Source organism: Dermacentor variabilis, chromosome 9, assembly GCF_050947875.1.
Source record: "Dermacentor variabilis isolate Ectoservices chromosome 9, ASM5094787v1, whole genome shotgun sequence".
Classification (NCBI taxonomy): Eukaryota; Metazoa; Arthropoda; class Arachnida; order Ixodida; family Ixodidae; genus Dermacentor; species Dermacentor variabilis.
The window spans coordinates 141969238-141992859 of record NC_134576.1 but is presented as its reverse complement, the minus strand read 5'-3'; the positions used below and the strand labels follow the sequence as shown (position 1 = coordinate 141992859).

The 23622-nt window shown below is 46.1% G+C and overlaps 1 protein-coding gene across 3 annotated transcripts in view; it reads left to right on the top strand.

Moving 5' to 3' along the window:
* Positions 1-18103, top strand: part of LOC142557708 (ABC transporter G family member 23-like) — a 76017-nt gene extending 57914 nt beyond the window's left edge. For all 3 annotated transcript variants that reach the window (XM_075669751.1, XM_075669750.1, XM_075669749.1), the window contains 7 exons: positions 948-1910; positions 8270-8435; positions 9611-9788; positions 11976-12091; positions 15458-15617; positions 16256-16519; positions 17794-18103. In XM_075669751.1, coding sequence (XP_075525866.1) covers positions 948-1910; positions 8270-8435; positions 9611-9788; positions 11976-12091; positions 15458-15617; positions 16256-16519; positions 17794-18005 — 2059 coding nt within the window. In that variant the 3' untranslated portion in view covers positions 18006-18103. The remainder of the gene's footprint in view (positions 1-947; positions 1911-8269; positions 8436-9610; positions 9789-11975; positions 12092-15457; positions 15618-16255; positions 16520-17793) is intronic.
* Positions 18104-23622: the final 5519 nt, after the last annotated feature.

Sequence of the window (23622 nt, the reverse complement as noted above, 5' to 3'; positions counted from 1 at the left end):
CGCGGCATTTTGTGCGCAGATATGTGAATGGATATAGGCATTCAGACGTCCTTTCTTTATGTGCATATTATATGTATGTCGCTCCTGTGTTTGTGTCCTTAGTGTGTAACGTTATTTCACCGGACATCGAGAGTAACATGCCAGGCCGCCAACTTCACGAGTTTTTCATTCAAGCCAGCACGTCTCTGTATAACATGGCAGAAGACATGCGTTACTGGTCTTTATGATTCCAGACAATTGTAGGCGCATCGTATCTTTGTGATACTACATGTAAATTTGTTCATGGAGATAACGTTTTCATTTACCATATTCTGGTTAAATAAAGAGCCAGCACTAGCAGCAAGGCAGCTCGACACCGTCCAGAGGTTACTGGAGTGCGCGTTACATTTCAGTTAAGTTGACTATATTACATAGTGGCGTCACACAGTTAATCCTCCAACCAGGCCTCGACAAATGTTTGCGGAAGCTACAATATTTGGAGTGCCAAGCTTTGATACCGCTAAAGAAGACTATTGGTAATTTCACTTCACATATTGAGAAAAGGTCATTACTGAGATAATTTGAACATTGCATTTCGCCAGTTTGTACCAAAACAATGTCGTTCATAAGAGAACTTGATAGTGGCACAAAGCTCTACTTCCAAATTGTTTGTACCGAGTTTCCTTATTAACTGAAGACGTTTAAAAATTAAAAGCATACCAGTGATTATACCATGAAGAGTGTGTGGACGAGTCATGTTTTTCCAGTACACTCACATGAAAATTGCTTGAATTACTGCGCCACACGTTCTAAGTCGTGTTCTTCTTGTCTGCTCGCCACTTCAGATAATTAAATGTCTGTCCTCATGTGTGCCGCAAGGAGCTGCTGGTTGACCCCGTTTTTTTGGAATCGATGCAAGTCTCCGTCTAAGTTAAGGGTAATGACACTTTGCGTTTCTTTAATTGCAGATACGGACTCCTGGGTCCGAGCGGCTGCGGCAAGACCACCCTCCTGCGATGCATCGTGGGTCGACTAAAGCCCTGGCATGGCAGTGTCCACGTGTTCGGCCACAAGCCGGGCCAGCCAGGCAGCTACATCCCGGGTCCCGGTGTGGGCTACATGCCGCAGGAGCTCACACTCTACCCGGAGTTCTCGATAATCGAGACGCTCACTTACTTCGGCCGGCTGTTCAGGATAGAAAGCGACGTGCTCCAGGAGCGCACCTCCTTTCTTGTGCGCTTCCTGGGCTTGCCCGAGAAAACCCGCCTAGTGAAGAACCTGAGCGGGGGACAGAAGCGACGCGTCAGCCTCGCGGCCGCTTTGATTCACCGGCCTCCACTGCTCATTCTGGACGAGCCGACGGTCGGCGTGGATCCTCTGCTGCGACAGAGCATCTGGCACTACCTGGTCACTCTGACGCACCGCGAGTCCATCAGCGTCATCATCACGACCCACTACATCGAGGAGGCCCGGCTGGCCAACCTCGTGGGCCTAATGCGCCAGGGTCGAATCCTGGCACAGGCGGTGCCCGACGACCTGATGCAGCAGCACGGCATGCTAACTCTCGAGGACGTCTTCCTCAAGCTGTGCATGGCCGACAACCACCACAACGGCGGACACAGCGTCGGTGGCACTCTGCAGCCGCAGCAGGCTGAGAACGGCGACGTCGTTGTCCCGGCGCCACCTGCCGTTGAGGCGGCCAACGGCAAGACACTGGCGAGCCTCGCTGCAAGCAAGGAGACCTTGGCCGCCAACTCCATGACTCACCTGGTGCGACGCAACAGTGCCAGCGTAGAGCAGCTGCCCGCGATGACGGCGCAGGAATTGAGCGACAAGCATGCGGTGCGCAAGAAGGAGCCCTTCCTGGACGCCTGGTTCAGGACGTGGGCGCTCGTAGCCAAGTCCCTCACCAGGCTGCACCGAAATTTGCCGTGAGTCCTTGCGCGGTGGTTTGGCTAAGTGTACGGTGCAATAAGTTGAAGATGTCCTACCCAGGTAACGTTCTCACCATGTCTCACTTTTCCAAATCGAGGTAGAAGCCGGCGATCGTTTAGGCCTAATCGTTTTTTTCTTACATAGTAGCGTGATGTCGTGCACCAGTGGACAATGATGCACACCGTTTGCGAAACCCACTAGCGCCCCACGTATTTGAGCTGAAAATCCGCCTCATCACTTTTGCTGCTGCTGCTGTTGTTATTAGCTTGATCTTGGCGGTGGAAGCAGTTTGTTGGTGACTGTCCGCATTATAGATTTGTCGATTAGTATATGAGACGCTTAATGAGCCCTTCTACGACAACTGTGCGAGTTCTGTCGTTGCCACATATTAATCCAACATTTATACACAGCCACTTTCATTGCCGAAACAAGGGAGGTAGCGCAAGATATTATGTAACTACCAAAGCCTACATAACTACAGCTTCACATACTGTTACGCATGCTATAGAATTGTTTTCATATCATCATCATCAGCCTGGTTACGCCCACTGCAGGGCAAAGGCCTCTCCCATACTTCTCCAACAACCCCGGTCATGTACTAATTGTGGCCATGCCGTCCCTGCAAACTTCTTAATCTCATCCGCCCACCTAACTTTCTGCCGCCCCCTGCTACGCTTCCCTTCCCTTGGGATCCAGTCCGTAACCCTTAATGACCATCGGTTATCTTCCCTCCTTATTACATGTCCTGCCCATGCCCATTTCTTTTTCTTGATTTCAACTAAGATGTCATTAACTCGCGTTTGTTCCCTCACCCAATCTGCTCTTTTCTTATCCCTTAACATTACACCTATCATTCTTCTTTCCATAGCTCGTTGTGTCGTCCTCAATTTGAGTAGAACCCTTTTCGTAAGCCTCCAGGTTTCTGCCCCGTAGGTGAGTACTGGTAAGACACAGCTATTATATACTTTTCTCTTGAGGGATAACGGCAACCTGCTGTTCATGATTTGGGAATGCCTGCCAAACGCACTCCAGCCCATTCTTATTCTTCTGATTATTTCCGTCTCATGATCCGGATCCGCCGTCACTACCTGCCCTAAGTAGATGTATTCCCTTACGACTTCCAGTGCCTCGCTGCCTATTGTAAATTGCTGTTCTCTCCCGAGACTGTTAAGCATTACTTTAGTTTTCTGCATATTAATTTTTAGACCCACTCTTCTGCTTTGCCTCTCCAGGTCAGTGAGCATGCATTGCAATTGGTCCCCTGAATTACTAAGCAAGGCAATATCATCAGCGAATCGCAAGTTACTAAGGTATTCTCCATTAACTTTTATCCCCAATTCTTCCCAATCCAAATCTCTGAATACCTCCTGTAAACACGCTGTGAATAGCATTGGAGATATCGTATCTCCCTGCCTGACGCCTTTCTTTATTGGGATTTTGTTGCTTGCTTTATGGAGGACTACGGTGGCTGTGGAGCCGCTATAGATATCTTCCAGTATTTTTACATATGGCTCATCTACACCCTGATTCCGTAATGCCTCCATGACTGCTGAGGTTTTGACTGAATCAAACGCTTTCTCGTAATCAATGAAAGCTATATATAACGGTTGCTTATATTCCGCATATTTCTCTATCACTTGATTGATAGTGTGAATATGGTCTATTGTTGAGTAGCCTTTACGGAATCCTGCCTGGTCCTTTGGTTGACAGAAGTCTAAGGTGTTCCTGATTCTATTTACAATTACCTTAGTAAATACTTTGTAGGCAACAAACAGTAAGCTGATCGGTCTATAATTTTTCAAGTCTTTGGCGTCCCCTTTCTTATGCATTAGGATTATGTTCGCGTTCTTCCAAGATTCCGGTACGCTCGAGGTCATGAGTCATGTTTTCATATATTGATGGCAGAACAGAGCAATTACACAGGAGTCACCGCGGTGAGAGCCCGTTATGCCATTTCGTCTGCTTCACCTTTTTGGGAATATTTCATGGTACCACCTGAACTACATTACATCATGCAGGCGTTTTCCGATTAAAATGTCTCTGGTTGAGCTACTGGCCTATATATCACCATGTCTACGCCTGTCTCCTTCAGCTGCTGCAGTTCTATGACAAGGAGCTGTCCTGTGATTCGAAACTTTTTTGTTTCTTTACAGCGAAGCTGTACATAGCAACCCTCCGGTGGTGGTCGATGTCCGTCCGTCTATAGCGTCGTGTCACGAATGCTATAGTTTCTCGCGAATGCTCCGTAGCTCTCAATATAATGTAGGTATTTTGGAAAAAACATATACTGAAATTAGCCGCTAAGAAGATTCCATCATTAGTTTCATTTACTTGTCATAATTAGTTCACAGTGAAGTTCTAAACGTTACAGAGTTCCCGTCTACTGTCAATACATGACCGTCTACTGCGAGAGTATCGTTAGAGAAGGGGGCTGTAACTCCAGTTTATCGAAACTATACCGAAACAAATTATATGATAATTAGCCGCTAAAATGACTGTACGATCACGACGAGTTTCATCTACTTTTCTGAATTACGTAATCCATAGTAAAGCTGTAAATATAGTGGAATTCCCGTCTACCATGCGGTGGTACTTGCATACGTCACTACTTTAAAAGAATAAGGTTAAATCGCTCCACAGTCAAAAGATGTATTCGTTGTCTGTGTCCTTCAATAATAATAATAGCAATAATAATAATGACCATGATGATAATACCTTTATACTCATATATGTGTCGACTGAGGTAAAACGCACCACAACTTCGTTGCTCTCCCTTCTTTAGAGTGGAAGGGCTGATAATTTTTTTTTAGTACCAGCCCTAACTGTTTTTGATACCTGGTGTTAGCTGGACTGCGAAGTGCTTCGGGCCGTATCGCGTTTGACAGGTGGCGTTCAGGCGGAGCAATTGCTGGCTAATTTTGCAAGGCTAAGTCTTTCTGCAGCAAGCAACACCTGAGTATCTTTCAAAAAGATGTTAAACACTGCGATAGTTTTTTTTTCTGAGCATTTAAGTTATGCTACCACTCTTACTGTTGCACAAGGATTGACAACCGACGTTTAGTTCGTGACTGCTGGTCCTTGCCTTCCATCAAAGTATCTGGGGAGAGCATCTTATCAACGCTGATTTTTTTTCAACCTTACGGGTTGAAAAATGTTGCTTTCGAGATGCAACTCAGTCCTTTTCGTCGTAGTGGGCTTCAGCACTCGGTTCGCAATTAGCATGGTTTTGGTCGAGAGTACTTTCGCCATAAGCATGTTTCCGTACTTGCGGGACCATGTTCCGTGCGGTGACAGGTCGTGCCAGGCTGGTACTTTAGTGAAGAGAAAGTTTAATGACAACAGCAGACGTTGTGCGCCCCCAGCCACGGTGGCCGCATTTCGATGGGGGCGAAATGCAAAAACACCCGTGTAGTTAGATTTAGGTGCACGTTAAATAATCCCAGGTGGTCGAAATTTCCGGAGTCCTACACTACCGCGTGCCTCATAATCAGAAAGTGGTTTTTGCACGTAAGACCCTAGAATTTAATATTAATTTAGAGGTTGTACGCCAGCGAAGTATAACCGTAAGCACAGCCGGGAGGACCATCAAGTCAAGCAGGTTCATTTTGTACGCTTAGTCAAATTATTAATGAAATAGCTTTTCTTTGGGGTTCTGTTTCGACATGAAGACAATGCCCGACCTTCGGCCAAGTCGCAAGACAATTCACGGATTCCTCTGTCACGAAACGCTGAGAGACTCGTCGCTTAGTTTGTTGAATGGGCGAGCACAGCTGCACCGCGGTTGGGAAACGAAATGTTTTATGTCGGTCAGCGCAGCATGTGCAACGCTGTTCTTTTGCGTGCGTGAATTTTTAAGTGAAGCAATTCGTTTACCACGTGGAATGAAACTCGTGCATACGAATGCACAGGCTCGCAAATCGGACCAGACTTTCACTTTGGAGCACACTGTTGTCTGGCGAAATTTCATTCCATAACCTCCCATTGCAAACGAGGGACTGCTTGGGTTATTAACTGGATTGTCTGTGGCTACAATTACAAAACATTGCACGAAACAAAACTAAAGCGTCAGCTCGCGTAAAACTTGTAAGATAAAGTAAATGCAATGTTTCGAGGCAACCGTTGAGCACACAGTGAAAGTCGCACCTCTTGACCACTATTATCAGCTACATTCACGGCTGCCTGCTGTACCTTGCAAGTTAAATACAAGTCTAGAATAAATCATTACTATAGGCAGATGTGCAACGCTCATTTATTATGCGCGCCAGTGTAACATTGAAGGGAATGGCTGTATTAACGCTTTCACTGTCGGCGCCGATGTGTTGCTTACCCACGACAACACTCAATTACTAGAAAACACTGTTGCTACCAACTACTGCGAGAACGAACATACCACGAGAGGCGAGTGCCTACCCGTGTAACTGATTCTTGTTCATCGCCGGGGTACAACTGGAGAGGCTTAGTTCTATCTACTGCAAAACTGCTGGCTGTTTAACGGCCAGGCCGCAGTTTGAATACTGTGACTTGCTGCCAAAGTTCTCGTCAGCAATTGCCACTGCTGATTGCCAGCTCGACCATTCCACCGCTGAACGAGAGGTTGCGGGTTCGATTCGCAAAGGTGGGCCACCGCGTCTGCATTCTCTGATGGAGTCGTGCAGGTGCGCTCTTACATGCTCGCTAAAAAAAAAAAAGTTGACGTCCGCAACGCAGGAGTGGTTTAGGAAAATACGAAACAAGCAAAGAGTGAAAGAGCGTGGACTTCCAACTGATTTTATTCACATGAAGCACTGAATTTGTTTTTGTTCCACCCTGAGTGCCAAGAAGGAGGGAGAGAGAGAGAGAGAGAAATGATGCATATAAAGGCAGGGAGGTTAACCAGAGGTAGTTCTGGTTGGCTACCCTGCACGGGCGGTTAAGGTAGATAATAAGTGAAAGAGTGGAAGGGAGAGACGACCACAAACAAACCGCGTACGCTATGGAGCGGTAGGAGGTGGCGAGCCTAAAGTTTGTTGTGAAGCCCCGTAGACCGCGGGAACCTTAGTAACGCAAGTAAGCCTTCAGCGCAGATGTTATTTGGGAGCACTGACCTAAAGGTTTCCGTTCTGATAGTGGACGATTGTCCAATTGGCACACCTCGCCTATAGCAGGAGCAGGTTAAGTTTTGTAATCAAGCGAAGACTAAAGAAAAAGAGCACACAAAAAGCAAGGAAATAAAGCAGCCCTAAATTTTTTGAGTGACTTTTGTTATCAAACACTACGCATGCTTGAGTTCAAACCTCAAACTATTTAGGGTTCTTCTTTTTGTTTACTTCTTCACACTAGTACATACATTCACTGCGCCATGTCATCAAAATAAATTCGAAGCCATATTTCTTACTCTCCACTTGTTCGTCATTTGTCGCAAGCAGGTTGTCGAAATGAACTCGAATCCCTCTCCTACAATGTCCCCACTCAGGCGTGGCTTCGGGGGATCAAAACCTACCAGCCAATGAACCGACCAGCTAGATAATTCCTCCATTTTTACCGATTCTAAATACGAACAAAACTGGTGTTATACAAAGGAGCATTGTGCGATAATCATTGAAAAAAATTCACCCGGCTGATGAAACTTAAGGTTATCTCGGTCGGATGCACTTCAAAGGGTGTCAACTGCCAGAGCACCCAATTTACGCATTAGTATGGATAGAAAGGAAAAGTAAACCGAAGAAAAACATTATGCGTGGATCTGCTATCGCAAACATCACAGACCAGTGGAGCTGGGGGAAGGCCAGTAATGTAGTATCAAACCTCACACGAGTGCCGTACGCGTTCCTATACCGCGTCCGCCAAAGGCGTCTACTACGGCTTCCGCGATTCGCGTGGCCAACGCCATAGTAGACGCCGCGGTTGTCTCCACTCTGTACGGAGCGGTGGGCGAGGAGAACATCGAGGCACCCTAGCCAACCCCAGCTCGGCGAAGCCGCTGATGTCAAAAGAAACCCAGCGAGGTTCTAGCAGCTCCACTGTAAAAAAAAATAGTTACCAGACGCCTTTTCCAGAGCGCTGTACGCTCAAGGTAGGAATGTAGTGTGTAAATTAATTCTTTGGTGTGCCCACAGAGCTTTACCGTGCCACCACGTTACAGAACTTGGAAAAAGCTAGCCCCACTGAGCGCATCGCACCACCAAGTTTGTCCCCAGTGCTGTTCAGCTTCCTCTTTCGCGTGAACCTTACGAGCTGGTATCGGTATAAGGCGGCCACGCAATGTTATGTTTTAATGCTTGTACAAAAACTAGTCGCATTATACGCTTTCATCTAGACGCGCCTTCTGACACCACAGAAAAAGAACTGAGCAAGCTGTTTTCTTGCATTGTTTCAGGGTGCTGCTGTTCACATTCCTTGTGCCGTCGATACAAGTGGTGCTGTTCTGCTTATGCATCGGGTCTGACCCGTTCGAGCTGCAAGTGGCCGTCGTCAACCAGGAGACACATCCGCTCCTGTCGGTGGCCTTCCTGCAGCGGATAGACAACACTACGCTAAGTCAGGTAACGACGCCTCCCTTGCCAGACTGCAAGACATGATGCCACGAAGGCTTTACGTCATTGCGGTCAGTTTTGGTGCAGGCAAAACGCAGCGATCCCACTTGAATGTGAACGAGCTAAAGCGCGGCACCGGAGAGAATGCGGATGGGCGAACAAGTGCAGAAAACAGTGAATGCGGGCACGGCGAATGCTCGATAGTCGATAGACAATTCATGGTCTCTCTAAAATCATTCCTGTAAATGTTAGCAGCCTCTTAAAGCGAAAGCATTACTGGCCACGAACTTGCGATTTCTCCGTTTCCGTGCTCCAAGGAGGCACATGACGTCACACCGCGTTCCTCATCGTTGCGTTCGCCTCCGCTCGCTTCGCCAGCTGCGTCGCATGCCTGATAACATGTCGGAGGATTGAAAAGGAGAGCTCGCGTGCGCCGCAACCACAGTTGAGGCGGCAGTATGGACGGCGACAATTCTGATAAGCAGGAGGAGGCCTGGAATAGACATCGGAACGAGATGAAGAGGAAACGAATCGCCCAGGAAACAGATGAACAGCGCGCCGAACGACTGGCTAAACGCCGCAACATAGCTAGACAACCAGGCTAACCTGGACTCGCAATCAAGATTAACCAAGGCTAACCATGCTATGCCTTAGCTTTCACTACGTATATCCTGGCATAGCCGAGCTAAGCCACTGCCATTTTTTAATACGATTACAACCAAAATAAAATTTATCTATTAGTGTGGTTAAGAGAGAAAAGGCGCCAAAATTAGAAGAAAGTTGTTACTTTTTAAACAGATTTAAAATGAAGATAATTTGGAAATTTATTAAGGTAATCGTTTTGTGTACCCTGTGAAGTCTTAAACTTCGATTAAAGCGTTCCTACGGCTTCATTCCAGCAAAGACCTCCCGAGGGAGAGGATGGCTGGCGAAGTATAGTGACAAGCCAAGACGGAGAAATGAAACTTCTAAAAACAGCATTTTCCCACATTGCTCGGTTAAAATGAAAATAACGAGTGTTCGCAGCCACTAGCAAATGGTCTACGCCTTTTTACTAGGGAATACGATAGATACCAAAATAATTTCATATGGCGACACAGTTAGGCCACTACAAGCGACTTTCTCTGCCCGTTGTTGCCGGTATTTCGCCGCACGGACACAATGCTTCTCCTTCATCGACGCAGATTCCGTACCCGGACCTCGACTCGGCGCTAGACTCGGTGCGGAAGGGCAGTTCGTGGGGCGTCATCGCCATCGGGGCCAACTTCTCGGCTGCGTTGCACTACCGCTTCTTCCTGGGAGTGAACGCCGACAACCGCACCATCGAGGACAGCAGCATCAACGTCTACCTGGACATGACCAGTGAGTGCGCGCACTGTCTCGCATCTCGGAAGCCACGCATTGTGCAACAGTTTGGCGGCTTAGTGCTCAAGAGGATAATTTGTCGCTAGTGTGTGTGTGCGCGCCACCAGTGCGTCTTTCTGTTCAGCTACAATGGGAATGGTGCATCCTTCTGCACTTCTAATTATTTATGGAATGTTGCACACCATCATGTGGCCCAGGCAGGAGCGGAATATTATTTACAGTTGTGGTACCTGATGCAATGGCATTCTAATAAGAAAGTCTCCAATGCAAGGCACTGCATACATTGCAGTGACAGCAGAAAAATTTTTCGCGGGAATGTTTTTGCTCACGTTTACGCCCCCGCTCATGCTGCCTGATCTGCCTGCATATACCCGATTACCGGACACGCTAAAGCTCGCTAATATGAGTAAATAACAATTTGCGGTGTAATGACCCTATGAAATAATCAAGCCGTACCAAATTTAACACAGTGAGAGCATTATAGGCACAATTCATCACTTTACACACAAGGCACGCACGCACAAGAAATGTTCGCTAGAATCAAAATTCTTCTATGGAAAGGGTTACATTTTTCGGACAGGAATACATATGTTGCTGTTGGCCTTGTTTGTGATCCCCGAGCAGAAAAACGTGCGTGTGTGTGTGTTTCCACAAGCGCTACATTTTATGCTGTAATACATTAGCGGCACTTGGTTCCTTCTGGCTTCAGACACCTTGTCGATTGTTGTATTAACGTTTATGAAGCTCATTTCTCATTGCAAATTCATCGTATGGCGGTAATTATGCTCACTTGGTCTATAATCTGTACATTCGATGTTCTTCGGAACAGCACAAACGCATATCAATGTTTCGAATATTTAAAACGGTCATGAATGTTATCGAATATCTAATATTCAATGACAAGCGTATTCGAAATTCTCGCGAATTATTTATACGCCTTAAATTTCTAACCATCGCATTCGTATAAACGACGATAATGCGAGGTGAAACGCATTGATGCGACAGGAGAGGGTAGTTCGAGACGGGGTAGGTCGTCTCACGCGCTACATGTAGGTGCTGGCGCGTCGCATTGAGGTAGAGAGACGGCTGCCGCGGTGTGCTCTCCTCCACCCTGTGGTGGTACAAAAATCGACGTGGAAGAATGCAACACATGCAAAAGTTGTCGCAAAGTAATTACCGTGATGCTGTCGCATTCGTGTAAGCGCCGCTAGTGCAGTGAAAGCTGGGGTCTTGTCAGCCAGTCGGGCCAGCCGGCTTTGCATAACCGCTCGCCCATAGTGGGCTACTAATCCCCTTCGTATAAAGCTGTCATTCAGTCGGCGTCGTCCAGAGGACGCTCAGCTACGGACAATGGAAGAGCGCTTCTTCTGGTTCTTAGTTCTGATTGGCTGACGCGCGACCCGTAGCTTTCGTTGCACTGTACGGAGTTACCGAGCTGAAGTATAACTTTTGTCTTTTGTGCTCGTGTGTGTGATGTGCTATCCCGGAGGCTCATAAGGGTTAATGTCGGCGAAATTAATAATAGAACGAGAGTTCAACTGCTAACCATCTGTGAATGTATGGTCCCCACTGTAGTCCCCACCATATAGGCCGCTGCGGGACTTCACTGAAGAGAACACACTCTGTGTTCATATTGTCGCGGAAGCGCCGTCACTACAACGCGTCACATGACGACAGAGAATCGGCGACAATACGTACGCGTGATATCCGCGTTTGTGCCCCAATGCAAGCTTTCTAATAAAATAAGAAAACGCGTGTAAGTCTCTGCTTGTTAATACGCTGAGCCACAATTGTCGTTGTAATCGAAATCGATATTACGCGCTATAAACTTTTCTTTATATAACAGTGACTCATTCTGCAGCTGAGCGCGAGGTTGTGGGTTCGATTTCCGGCTGCGGCGATTGCATTTCAATGGGGCTGCAATGCAAGGACGCTCGTGTACCGCGGCTTTGGATGCACATCAAAGAACCCTATACGTGATCGAAATTAAACGGGAGCGCCCCACTCGGAGCAAAATAATTGCTTCTAAAAACCGCATCTTCTATCTTATATGTTATATACTACATGGCGCTGTGTGCTTTGAAGTCATGAGATGTGGCGACAGCTCGAACCGCGCGTTGATGAGTGATCCATCGCCCCGTGAAGCCAAGTGCATAAACGTACTGTGCCTTTTTCTCTCAACAGACCAACAGATCGGGTACACACTGCAGAAGACCATCTTCGAGGCGTTCAGCTCGTTCTCGGCAGACATTCTAATCAGGATGAACAAGAACCCTGCCCTCGCCCAACTACCAGTCGTGGTAAGGCCTCTGCTATTCGTGCACACATTTATTTTGACGTGATAGCGTTAAAGGCCCCGTGTCGCAGAAAGTCCGGTGTCGGCGCCGGCACAGCTGTCCGTTAGCGAGCGAGAACTGCCGTGTATATTTAGGTATATGTACATGCCACGCCTTGTTATATGACACGTGGAATATTCGAGTTATATTGCCACATCATACTATCACTAAAGTTGCGCATACCTTGTCTTGCATTCTTGACTGTTATTCCTCGGAATTTTGAGAATGACAGCCCACAAACAAATGTCATGAAACAAAAAACACCGACAGCGCGTGCCTTTTATGTTAAATTTTATGTGTTAAATCTTCTTATATTAAACCTAAGAGTGCTAAACAGAAACCTGAAAATGATGCAATTTTTTTGGCACGGCTGTGGCACTACCTTCGGGATCAGCCCACGCAAGGGGCCGCGTTATTACCAGAATGCTCGCCTTCATGCATAGCGTTCGCCGCCAGCGTATCGCGGTAAACATTGCGGTTACATAAAACTGCAGTACCTGGGAAGCGGGAGAAGCAGCTAGGCATCTTTGAATGCCATCGCGTTCCACTCTTGAAGGCGAAGCTTAAGCGTACTCCAATTTTTAGAGTAGAAAGCTTTACTATATACTCTAGGTACGACTCCCTAGGTCAATCTCGGCGCGCGTTTGACATTCAGTCGCCGGCGCGCATGTGTGAAGGTGTGACGTCACGTCACCTGATCAGCTGCGGAGAAGCGTCGCAGCTGCACTCGCTCGAGCATCGCCGCTGTGTACCATGGGACTAGACGAGGGTTAAACAGTTGCTTCGGCTGCGGTCGCTCAGTCTCGCCGTGGATGAAGCACGCGCCGGTGCGAGCGCGCCAACTCTTCGCCGCAGGCGCCGGGCTTATAGTCTGAGCATCCGGCTGATATAGCTCGCCGGGAAGCACTGAAGAACCGTGTCTAACCATGCCTAACAGCGCTTTCGCTCGTGTATCTAGGTTCAAGCCACGTTGAACCCCAGCCACTGTTTTTCTTTGCGTCCGCCGTGCTCTAGCTCAGCATGTATTTATGGAACCGCACAGTCTTCGGTGTTAAGTTAAAATTTACACCTATGAACACTGGGCGAAATTCCGGTGGTGGTCGTTTTCGTATACGTCGAATATCTCGTCCAACACCGGAAAAGACCAACAGGACATTTCTGCACAAGACATTGAGTTTGACAGAGGCAAGCTGGTGCTGCCCTCTTCTGTCCGCTACAGTGCTGCCTTGAACAGCGACCTGCACCAGCTTTATTGGCTCCTTCAATATAGGCAGTGAGAGTTCTGTGAAGAGATAAGCGAGGAAACCCTCCGGTAGAGTTTTGCGTAACGTCTGTACAGAACGAAAGATGGCTTTGCGTACTTTGTATGCATGGTACAGGAGGGGTCGTTTTAATGAAGCTAAAGGAGGAGAGGCGGGCCAGAAGATGGAGAGAAGGGAAAGGAAAGGTAGATGGCAGATGAAAATGCTATCGTACAAGATGCTATATACACATTCTCCAATACGCGCTACGTGCACTATAGTCGCACCACCCGGAGAAAATCTTGCACCCACACAGTTCTCGCGCAAACATTTCGAACATGTAACCATCAAGATCTGTAAATGAAACCGAAAACTAGGATAAAGAATTCGCCAATGACAAAACGCTAATACGGTGGGTGTTCGAGTTGACATTACAACATATTTATAGAGATGTTCTTCGTGCTCACCTGTCCCTAGCCACAAATCAGCGCACCCATGCGCTTCCTGCATTTTCTATATTTCCTATATTTCACATTTCATCACTAATGGAAACGCGGATATGTTCTCTTCAATCTCGTTCATAAAAATTATTGGTAAGAAAACTTAGTGACCGTTCAGACGTGCTGCATTCACTCTTAAGTGCTTGAGAACACCCTTTAACTTTTTACGGCCACAATAATTCGCGCTAAACTTTATTATGCTCAAATGCTGTTAGACTTAAAACCAGGTGCATTACATCAGTTTAGATATTTGGCGCTTGTTGGTGTAACATTTCGCAGATTTTTCTTGCAGCGCAAATAGCACAAGGACATAGAATAATAAGGACATACACAGGCGCTACGTGTAGCACCGGTGTGTCCCTGTTCTACGTCCTTGTGCTATTCGGGCTACAAGAAGAAAAAAATAACCAGGTGTATTACCGAGTTCTCATTTTGGAGCGCTTTAAAATCTGTCTCTAGCAAATGTTTGTAGCTCGCTGTTTTAAAAAACACTGGTCTAACGACACTGGCCTAAGCACAACTATTCCCTATTGGTGTCCATTTATGCTCTGTGTGACAGTACAAAAGCATGTGGCAGCAGTTTGTTGAAGACCACTCTTACGAAGCCTGCGAGTTGAATACTCCACACAATTTTATCCGACTACTCCGAACAAGGACATTTCTATGGAAGGCGTGTCTTCTAAGAACGCATCCCTACGGCGCGTTCATTCCTGCTTTGTTTCTAAAGTTGCTTCTGTTCTTCAGTGCCCTCATGTCGCATCCTGCTCGGAAGACGAATAGGGCGACTTGAATTTCAGTCACTCACTTTTATGCTTTCTCTACACGAGAATGCATGTTTGCTTACATTTCAGACATAAATATACGTGTAAAATGGTGACAAAAATACAAAACTAAGATATTCGCCATTGTAGCTCGGTCTTTATGGCGTTGAGCTACTATGAACGAGGTTCCGTGTTAGATTCCCTGCCGCGGCGCCCAAATTGCGATGAGGTGGAGTGCAGGAACGCTCCTGTACTATGCTTTCTATGCAGATTACCGAACCCCAGTTGGTGAAGAAAAAAGACAAATAACCCGGGGCCGTCCACAACGGCGTCCTTTGTAACCCTCTGTGTAGTTTCTGGAGTTTGAATCCCACATCTAATTTGAAATTAAATGAAATAAAGGCCAATATTCTTCCTCCATCCGTGTCTCCCGGGTCGTTTTGATGAAAAGCATTCTTTGCCTCATTCAGGCAGATCCAGTAACCCAAGTTCCTTATTAGCTTGGACCACTAGGTATGGGCTAGTGGTCGTGATGCCGTCGTGGTCGTTTCTTTACCTGGATATAATTCATATGGCATGACATGGCATTCCTGCATGCGTGACATTAACACCTCTTGACGTTTTGCGGAACACCAAACAATTCCGTATAGCCAGCTACATTTAAAATCATTCGCATAACATCAATTCCCGCCGTCCGTGGGAACGGCACAATTTTTTTCTCCTCTGAATTTCTACAAGATGGAACGACTTTCATCAGGCTTAGGTGTAGCCGGATGTCTAATTCTTAAATAAGCACTACAGGCGACAATTCTTCGCTGTTTCTTGCAGATCAAAGCCCCCGTCTACGGCGTGGACAAGCCTAGCTTCACAGAATTCATGGCTCCTGGAATCATCATCAGCATCACTTACATCATGGCCGTAGGCCTCACAGCCATTTCCATAGTATCTGAGCAAAAGGAGGGCCTCCTTGAGAGAAGTTGGGTGGCCGGTGAGTACACTTCTCTCCTCGACTCTTTCTTTTTTTTTCGTCTATGTCGCGATGTGTGTGCAAACAGGGCCCCGATAAAAACTTTAATACGTTGTAACTTTGTCAAAAGCTGTAGTAAGACACTTTTGACCTCAATGTCCTCAAAGCCACAAGCAGACATCAGAGATTAAAGAACTGAAAAATAACTGGTACTTGAAGGCAATTTCCCATACGCAGCATGCCATCATGGCTTAACTTTACAAGTCTGTGGAATAACGCGTGGGGCATTTATTATGACAGAACGTTTAAATTGATCAGCCTCGGGCTTCCCGAAATATATTGAGTGCGCCAGACTGTCTTGGTCACTGTCATGCTTACAGGGTCATCTTGACTTGTTTTAAGGCTCAGAGACGTCCTGAAAGGCCTTCACTAGAGGCGACCGCATTTCGATGGGGGCGAAATGCAAAAACTCCTGTGCACAAGATTAATTTTGACCACCTGGGCTTCTTTACCATGCACCCAGTCATCCGTGCTCTACGCCGTGCCTCATCGTAATTTTGGAACGTAAAACTCCAGAATCTAATCTTCACTAGCAGCTAGCGTGAAGCGAATCACTATCATCGTTGCACTGACGCTGGCTTCGCGCTCGGCGTTTCCAGGCGTACGGCCGTTCGAGGTGATCCTGTCGCACGTGATCTGCCAGTTCCTGGTGATGTTCGTGCAAGTGGCAGGACTACTGGTCTTCACCTTCATCGTGTTCGAGATCCCGTCGCGGGGCCCCTTCGTGTGGGTCGTGCTCCTGACACTGTTGCAGGGCTGCTGTGGCATGATCTACGGCCTCGTCATCTCCTCCATGTGTGTTGAGGAGAACTCGGCCATCATGCTCGCCCTCGGCTCTTTCTACCCGAACCTGCTGCTCAGCGGTCAGTCTTACTTGTCGCCTTTCGATGTCGATGATCAGCTCGCGGTCTCGTCTGTACACTTGCAGCGCGTGAAACGTATACAAGAAAGCCAGTGAGCACTTCATAGCCTTAAACGGGTCCTGCGCACTGTGTCATGTGGACAAGCTACATGTTCGCAAGAAAATGGGCTGCCGAGATGTATAGCTACTCCGCCAGTTTAAAATACCGGGATATAGCTTAGCCCAGCATTCTATTTCGTCTCCTTGTAAAGGCCATTCGATGCATCTGGACCATTCTGCTTAGGCTAGCTAAACATTTCGTACCGCTATGTGGACCATTCAGTGCATCGAACCAACCGCGCTCTTTTCCTGTCGGCCGTCGGTATTCCAGATCAGAGCAGAAGACAGACGGTAACACTTCATGTGCGAACCGATGTGCGACTAGATACATCAACCGCATCCAAACTGTTTCCAATCTGTTTCAAGATGTAGCGGCGACAAAATTCGACTTATCTCATGCAGTAGCTGAGGTTGCTTGGTAACATGCCTCCGGCAGTGTGCGTCGAAAACCGTGCGATTCGTCGGACGGCACATAACAAAAATTTGCAGTTTCGCCCCAAAGCACTGACTGCGATAGCGAGGTGTAGCGTTGTGCTTGAACTTTTCAGATGGTGTTCTAACTGTACGTAATAACGTGGACGTGACATACGTTGGTGCGCTAAAATTTCTCGCACCCTTATAAAAGCTTTTTAACACGCCATGTAGGGCTTGTAATGACATCGCACAGGCACCGTCACCTGTAACGAAGCACGCCAGTAAAATTTCCTGGTTTGAGCACTTACATTGTTTTTGCACTTTTAATATTTAATGGTCTGAGAATGTTTGCAATAAATGGTAGGAGCTGCGAATGTTACGTTTCATGACATTTGTTTGCGGGCTGTCATTTTCAAAAATTCTGAGGAATAATTTAGTCTAGAGCGTAAGACTGGGTAAGAGCAACTTTAGCGATTGGACAGTGTAGCAACATAACCTGCATATACGGTACGGATAAGCATACAACATACAGTATATGCGCAGCCTCACGGCAACGACGACTGCGAAAATTCGCCTCGAGTGTCCATATAATTGCAATGACATGGCTGTTCCGAGTGATGGCAAGCTGTCAGACAGGCCTGTTCGTCCGACTGGTCTTGCATCGGATCGCATCATTTTATGCACCGCGCTTTGTGTGCCGACTAAGTTGAGACTCGACCCGTTTTGTTCAACCACGTGAGTAACCCCCTTTCTGCATCGCAGGCGTGGTGTGGCCGACGCAGGCGATGCCGTACTACATGCGCTACCTGAGCTACGGCCTGCCGCAGACCATCCCCACCGAGTCGCTGCGCTGCATCCTGTCTCGCGGCTGGGGCATCACTCACACCGAAGTCTGGCTCGGCTTCGTCGTCTCGGGCGCCTGGTGCGCCGTCTTCCTCGTCTTCGCCGCGGTCGCCTTCCGCCTGCGAAGCTAGCCTCCTCCTCCTCCTCGCCGTGCAACGCACCCCCCACTCTTGTACATACGCGCGCTCTCTTTTAACGACACTATTAAAACGACGCTGCGCGATCACGCTCGCCACACCGTATCTGGCGTCTTCTTCGGCGGCGCGAACTCCTCGTTCGTGTGAACGGAGACGCCCGCTGTTTGCGCCTCGTCATCCCGCGACGTCCGTTGCGCGGACGGCTGCACTTCTTTTCAGAGCAGTACGCTGCTGCGAAGCAGTGAAATCAGTATTTGTTCGATATTGAACTGAACATTAGCCATATTGACATTGCCTCTGAAACCAATATTGCTAGATATCAGAGGCCATGCTCATAAGCACTGGAAGCCACGTGGACGCGAAGCCACAACGTGAACTTGGTAACTGTGGTCCCTCTATACTCCGCACCGTTGCGCAGGAGCGCTCCAAGCGGAAGCACAAACTCGCGTATCGGTATCGGTATTTAAATGTGCGTATTCACACGCTTGAAGGTAACAGCCTTGTTCATAGCTTCAATAAGTACACGCTCGTATTGACGTTTGGGCATTTAGTGATCAGATTTATAGGTAACGTTCATGCAAATAAAATTTGAAAATTGCCATTGCCTCCATTGTAACATGCCCAGCCCAGTAGTTGTTCCCATCATTGCCATGATTGTTCCCATGAGGATTTATGCGATTTATTTTGCGAAAGGCAACAAAGGGATCAATCCAGTGAGCTACGATATTCATATAAACATTTATTTTAAAGAAGTGCATCCCAAACACTGTAGGAATCGATGTTATGTGAATCATTTTGCTAGTGTGTGTGTGTGTGCGTGTGTGTGTGTGTGCGTGCGCGTGTGCGCGTGTGCTCCGGTCATAAAAAGCTACAACCTATTTCATTACGACATGGGCTAATTCCCGGACGCGGGACGCTATCGCACAGACCGTATACGTAGCGATCTTTGCTGCGAAGGAAAGAACTGTAATATGAGCCGATCCAGAAGGTGGTTTAAAGAGCGACTCAAAGCGCTTGCTGCAACGTGATAAACTGGGACGGTCTCGATTTTATATGCAATGCGACGTGACGAACGTTTTCTTTTCATCAGATAGCCTTAGATTAGTCGCGTTTGGGAAGGGGGAAAAGTGCTTGGAACCAATTATCGTCTTACGCGGCAGACATGGTAAAGTACGCATTCGTGAGGCGATTCCGCAGAGTACGAATTTCGCAGAGATTTCGCATATCGGGACTGGAAGCAGCACAATTCCGGATACTGAAATTTACTTCTAAAGGAAAGAAATTTCCATTAAAAATAATCGTGAATAGAACAACCAAATGTGACACCTCCGCACACCTAAACACTGATCCCTAAAAAGAAGGAAAAAAGGACAAATGCCATAAGTAAATAAATCCATTCCTAATATTTTAGCACATGTTCGTACCTCTATCGCTGATGGAAGCTGCCCGATAAGTAACTGGGTATCTTGCTGAGTGACAATGGGTGGTTGAGAGCGCCCTACATGTACCCTCGCCCCTCCCCCCCCCCCCCCCCCCCATGCCGGCTACCTTGCTTTCTTCCTTGCTTGCTTGTGGCGTTTACTTGCGTTGATTACCCACGACGAGGGATTTACCAAGGAGTCTGTAGTTAAAGGGAAAGGAGAGACAAAAACTCAAACGAAAAAGTAAGTCAGGGTGAGGTAGAACTTATAATTAGGAAATAGATTTACTTGGCCAATATATGAATAAACTTAAGTATATATAAACAGCAAACTGGTATTTTTGGTGGTATTAGAATAATTTGAAACACACGATCAACAATTTAATGAGCTATGCCATTACTGATTTCGAGACTTAACATGGTAGCCTTCTTGTGTCACAGAGGTAGTCGCAAACGGCCTAGCAGATGTTCCTTTGGCTAAAGCCCAATGAGGAAGCCCTGGAGAAGAGGATATATTATGAGTATTTAAAGAAATACTGAATTTCCGGATTGAAAATTCGAATCTATTCCTGTAATTTTTTTAATCGATGGCATGTTAGTAAAGAATCGTCAATGTTCTCAGGTTCCTGGCAGGTAAGACAGAGGGGTCGATGCCAGACCGTGCATTTACAGGTAAAAATTTAATGGTGGGATGCGGCAGCATAACTTTGTTATAGAATTTTTTTTTCTGATTTGCTTGTGGAGCACCACTTCTTGTTTAATGAAAAAAGCGAATGATTAAATTACGCCATTGACATTTTCAGTTTTGCAAAATTTTCTAAACCTAGCCGTAGTGATGTAAGCCGAGGTAGGCATAACGGACATAACTGGTCCATCAAGAGATATACGCGCAATTGTGTCAGTCATTTCATTTAAGGATATACCATGGTGGTCTGGAACCTATACTAATCGCACCAGACTTAACTTTCGAGGGACTAATGATTTAAATGTATTTCCTACAGTAGTATCTGAAGCTGAAGTGAGTGATGTGCATACTGACAGTGAGTGAATCAGTCACTATAGCTACTGTTGAATAAATTAAAGGAAGTTTTCGAAGAGCTAGAATAATTGCTGATAGTTCAGCCAGAAATATGGGTGTAAAATCCGGAAGGCATAGTGCATATTATCAGGTTAGTGACTAGGGTAAAAAAATAGCCACACTCGCTTTCTCGTCATTCAGTTCATGCGCCAGTGGTGATCACATTAACTATTCCGAATTGCTTTAAAGGATCTCGTAACATTCTATTTAAATATGTAGTGCGCACAAGTTTGGCATAGGATGAAAATGTATCAACAAATTCAATCTTTATATTAGGCAAGGTCTCGTCAGGGCAAATGACCTCGCGTGCATTAACGTTTCATGGCTCTAGCTCAGCTTGAACAAACAAAACCTGAAGTGTATGTGAGCGGGACCAATGCTCTCGTCGAAATATGTTCTCGTTTCATTAATAAATGCAAATTGTGATCGTCACAATCAAGAATCGTAAACGTTAAAATAGGTTTTGATCTTAGAATGCGGAATCTCCAGGGAACGCATTCGAGCTTCTTGATATAAAACATTGTTAGCGACAAATTTTGGTAAACGCAAGACTATTATGAAGAGCCTCCCGCTTCAGGAGAACGAGGGGTTAATCCTGCATGCTGGTTGCTGGCACCAAAATTCCAGTGTCGGCTCGACGTATAAATACATACGATAAATCATTATCAGTGTCCCTGCGTAGCCCAGAGAAATGTCAGCCAAAATTTCTTATCATGCCAACAGCGCGTTTTGCCCTAAATTTAACATGATCAATGTGATTTTGCCAGCTCAGTTGCATCATATATTACACATAGATACTTCATAAAGTCAACTTGCGGAATTATTTCCTGACAGTACTAGAGAGAGCTATTACCCGATACATTGAAAGAAAGAAAGGAAAAACAATCAAGGAACTTAACTTTTCTTAACATTAAGCAACATTCCAATATCCGCAAACCAATCTTCAAGCGTTCTCAAGTACGACTGTAGTGTTCTTTGCAATGAGTGAATATCACTCGCAGACTCGAAGAATGCTGTGTCGTCTGCATAGACATAGTCTTATGCGTTGTCGCACAATGGAATTGAGGTTAATAAAACGTTAAACAAAATATGAGGAAGTACAGAACCCTGGGGAACTCCTACCGAGCTTGATGCGTCCCTCTAAGTCGACATGCGCGCACCACATCGAGCACCCGAGTTTAAATCCAATCTGACAGGGGCTAAATAAGGTATTATCCGTTAACTATATCGTGATACGAATGTGCAATAACCTTTGTATTCATTTCCTAACATTCGAAGTTAGTGCGATTGGTCTTGTATTATCTATATGCATTCACGCCCCCTATTTTTTTAATCAGGGGGATTATTTTTGCAAGTTTTCAGTCAGGAGGAATCCATCGGTTCATGAGGGAGTAGTTAACTATATTACAGTGGTCTTGCGGGAACAGGTCAAATATCTTCAACATGCTTCTTGTAGGGCCATCTGGACCCGGAGCTGTGCCAAGGAGCAGCCGAACAACGTGCTCAAGTTCTTCCATTGTTATCTCTATAAAATCATCCCCGGACAGAGCCTCTACAAAGTTTACCTGCAGCTGAGCTGTAAAGTGCTTTTCTATACCTAAAGCAATATTACTTAATGATTCAAACAATTATTTTGGTGACCGAATAACTGAGTCAATATCTATGTGCGCTGGAATAGCCTTGCGAAAGCGAAGAAACCTGAACGGTGCTTTTTTATTACCACTTTCGATAAGAAAAATTGCAGCGTTTAGTAGGGCTCTGTTTCAAAAAAAGTTTCTTCCATGCAACTTTCCGGCGTCTATAATCTCATGCACAATTACTATTCCTCCATGGACATTCAGTACCCCCTTTTGTTGATGATACTACAAACTGATTGTTTAATGGTACGTTTCAAAACTGCACAAAGGTTCGTCACTTTAATATCTGTTTCGATACCTGTCATAAAAGGCAAAGTTGACTGTAAAGTACTTTTACGTTTTGAATAGTCCACAAATGTCGGCGCATGATTATTTAAAGAAAAGAAATTAATCACAGTCGGACGGTGGTCACTATTAGTGGCGTCATCGACCACAGCCCAAGGAGAGATGGAAACGTCTGAGCTAGGAAATGTCACATCTAAGACAGATCGCGACTACGAACGCACAAAAATGGCAAATTTAGTATTTGAATATGTAACATTGTTAACATTAGCCCAATCTCATAAACGTATTCCAGATGAGCCAGTGCGGAAACGCCATGACACATGGTGTGGGTTTAAGTTACCCGCAAACCATATGTTCTTTTTGTAATGGATCACTACGACATCAAGTGAGCGTATGTGTTGTACCCGAGCGGGAAAGTAGAGAGAAAGAGAAGAGAGAAAGAAGGGAGGAAGGAAAGGCAGGGAGGTTAACCAGACTGAGTCCAGTTTGCTACACTACGCATGGGGAGGGGGAGGTGGAGTAAGAGAGAGAGAGCACCCTGGAATAGTTATTTCTAATGTTAAGATTTCACACTCGGCAGATAAAGCTCGATGTGAAATTTTTACTTTATGACATAACTTTTACGAAATGAAAACAGCAAATCCATCACTTATGGAAGGTCTAGCCAATCGAAAAGACCTGTAGCTGTTTCAATGAAAGTTTTGATCAGCTGACAAGCGTGTTTCTTGTAATAGTATGACGTCTGGAGTCTGTTGGGAGGTTAGATATACCTCTACTGGGCCCAAAACGTACAATCTAACAAAAAGAGGGCATGGTTTTTCACCCGCCGCGCCAGCGCACGACGCTGAACTTACACGATGAATAAAAAGAAATTTATTAGTGTGCACAACATCAAGGCAAAGACAGTGAAACAGGGCTCCTTGACTTTGCGGCATATTGACATAATACACAGAACCTCAGTCGTCTTCACCGAACTATATGGCTGATGATCTCATGATATGCTCCAGCGACAACGGTGAAAAGCGCAAGTCTGGGTTTCTTTTTTTTTTTTTTTTTGCGATGAGGGCCTAATGTTTCGTGTGTATTATATGTGTGCTGTAAGGATTGTGTTGTGCACGAATTCAAGCAGTGTTTTCTAATATCTCTTGTCATGTACCCAGCGATCATTGACGAAACAGCATGCGCCGCCGA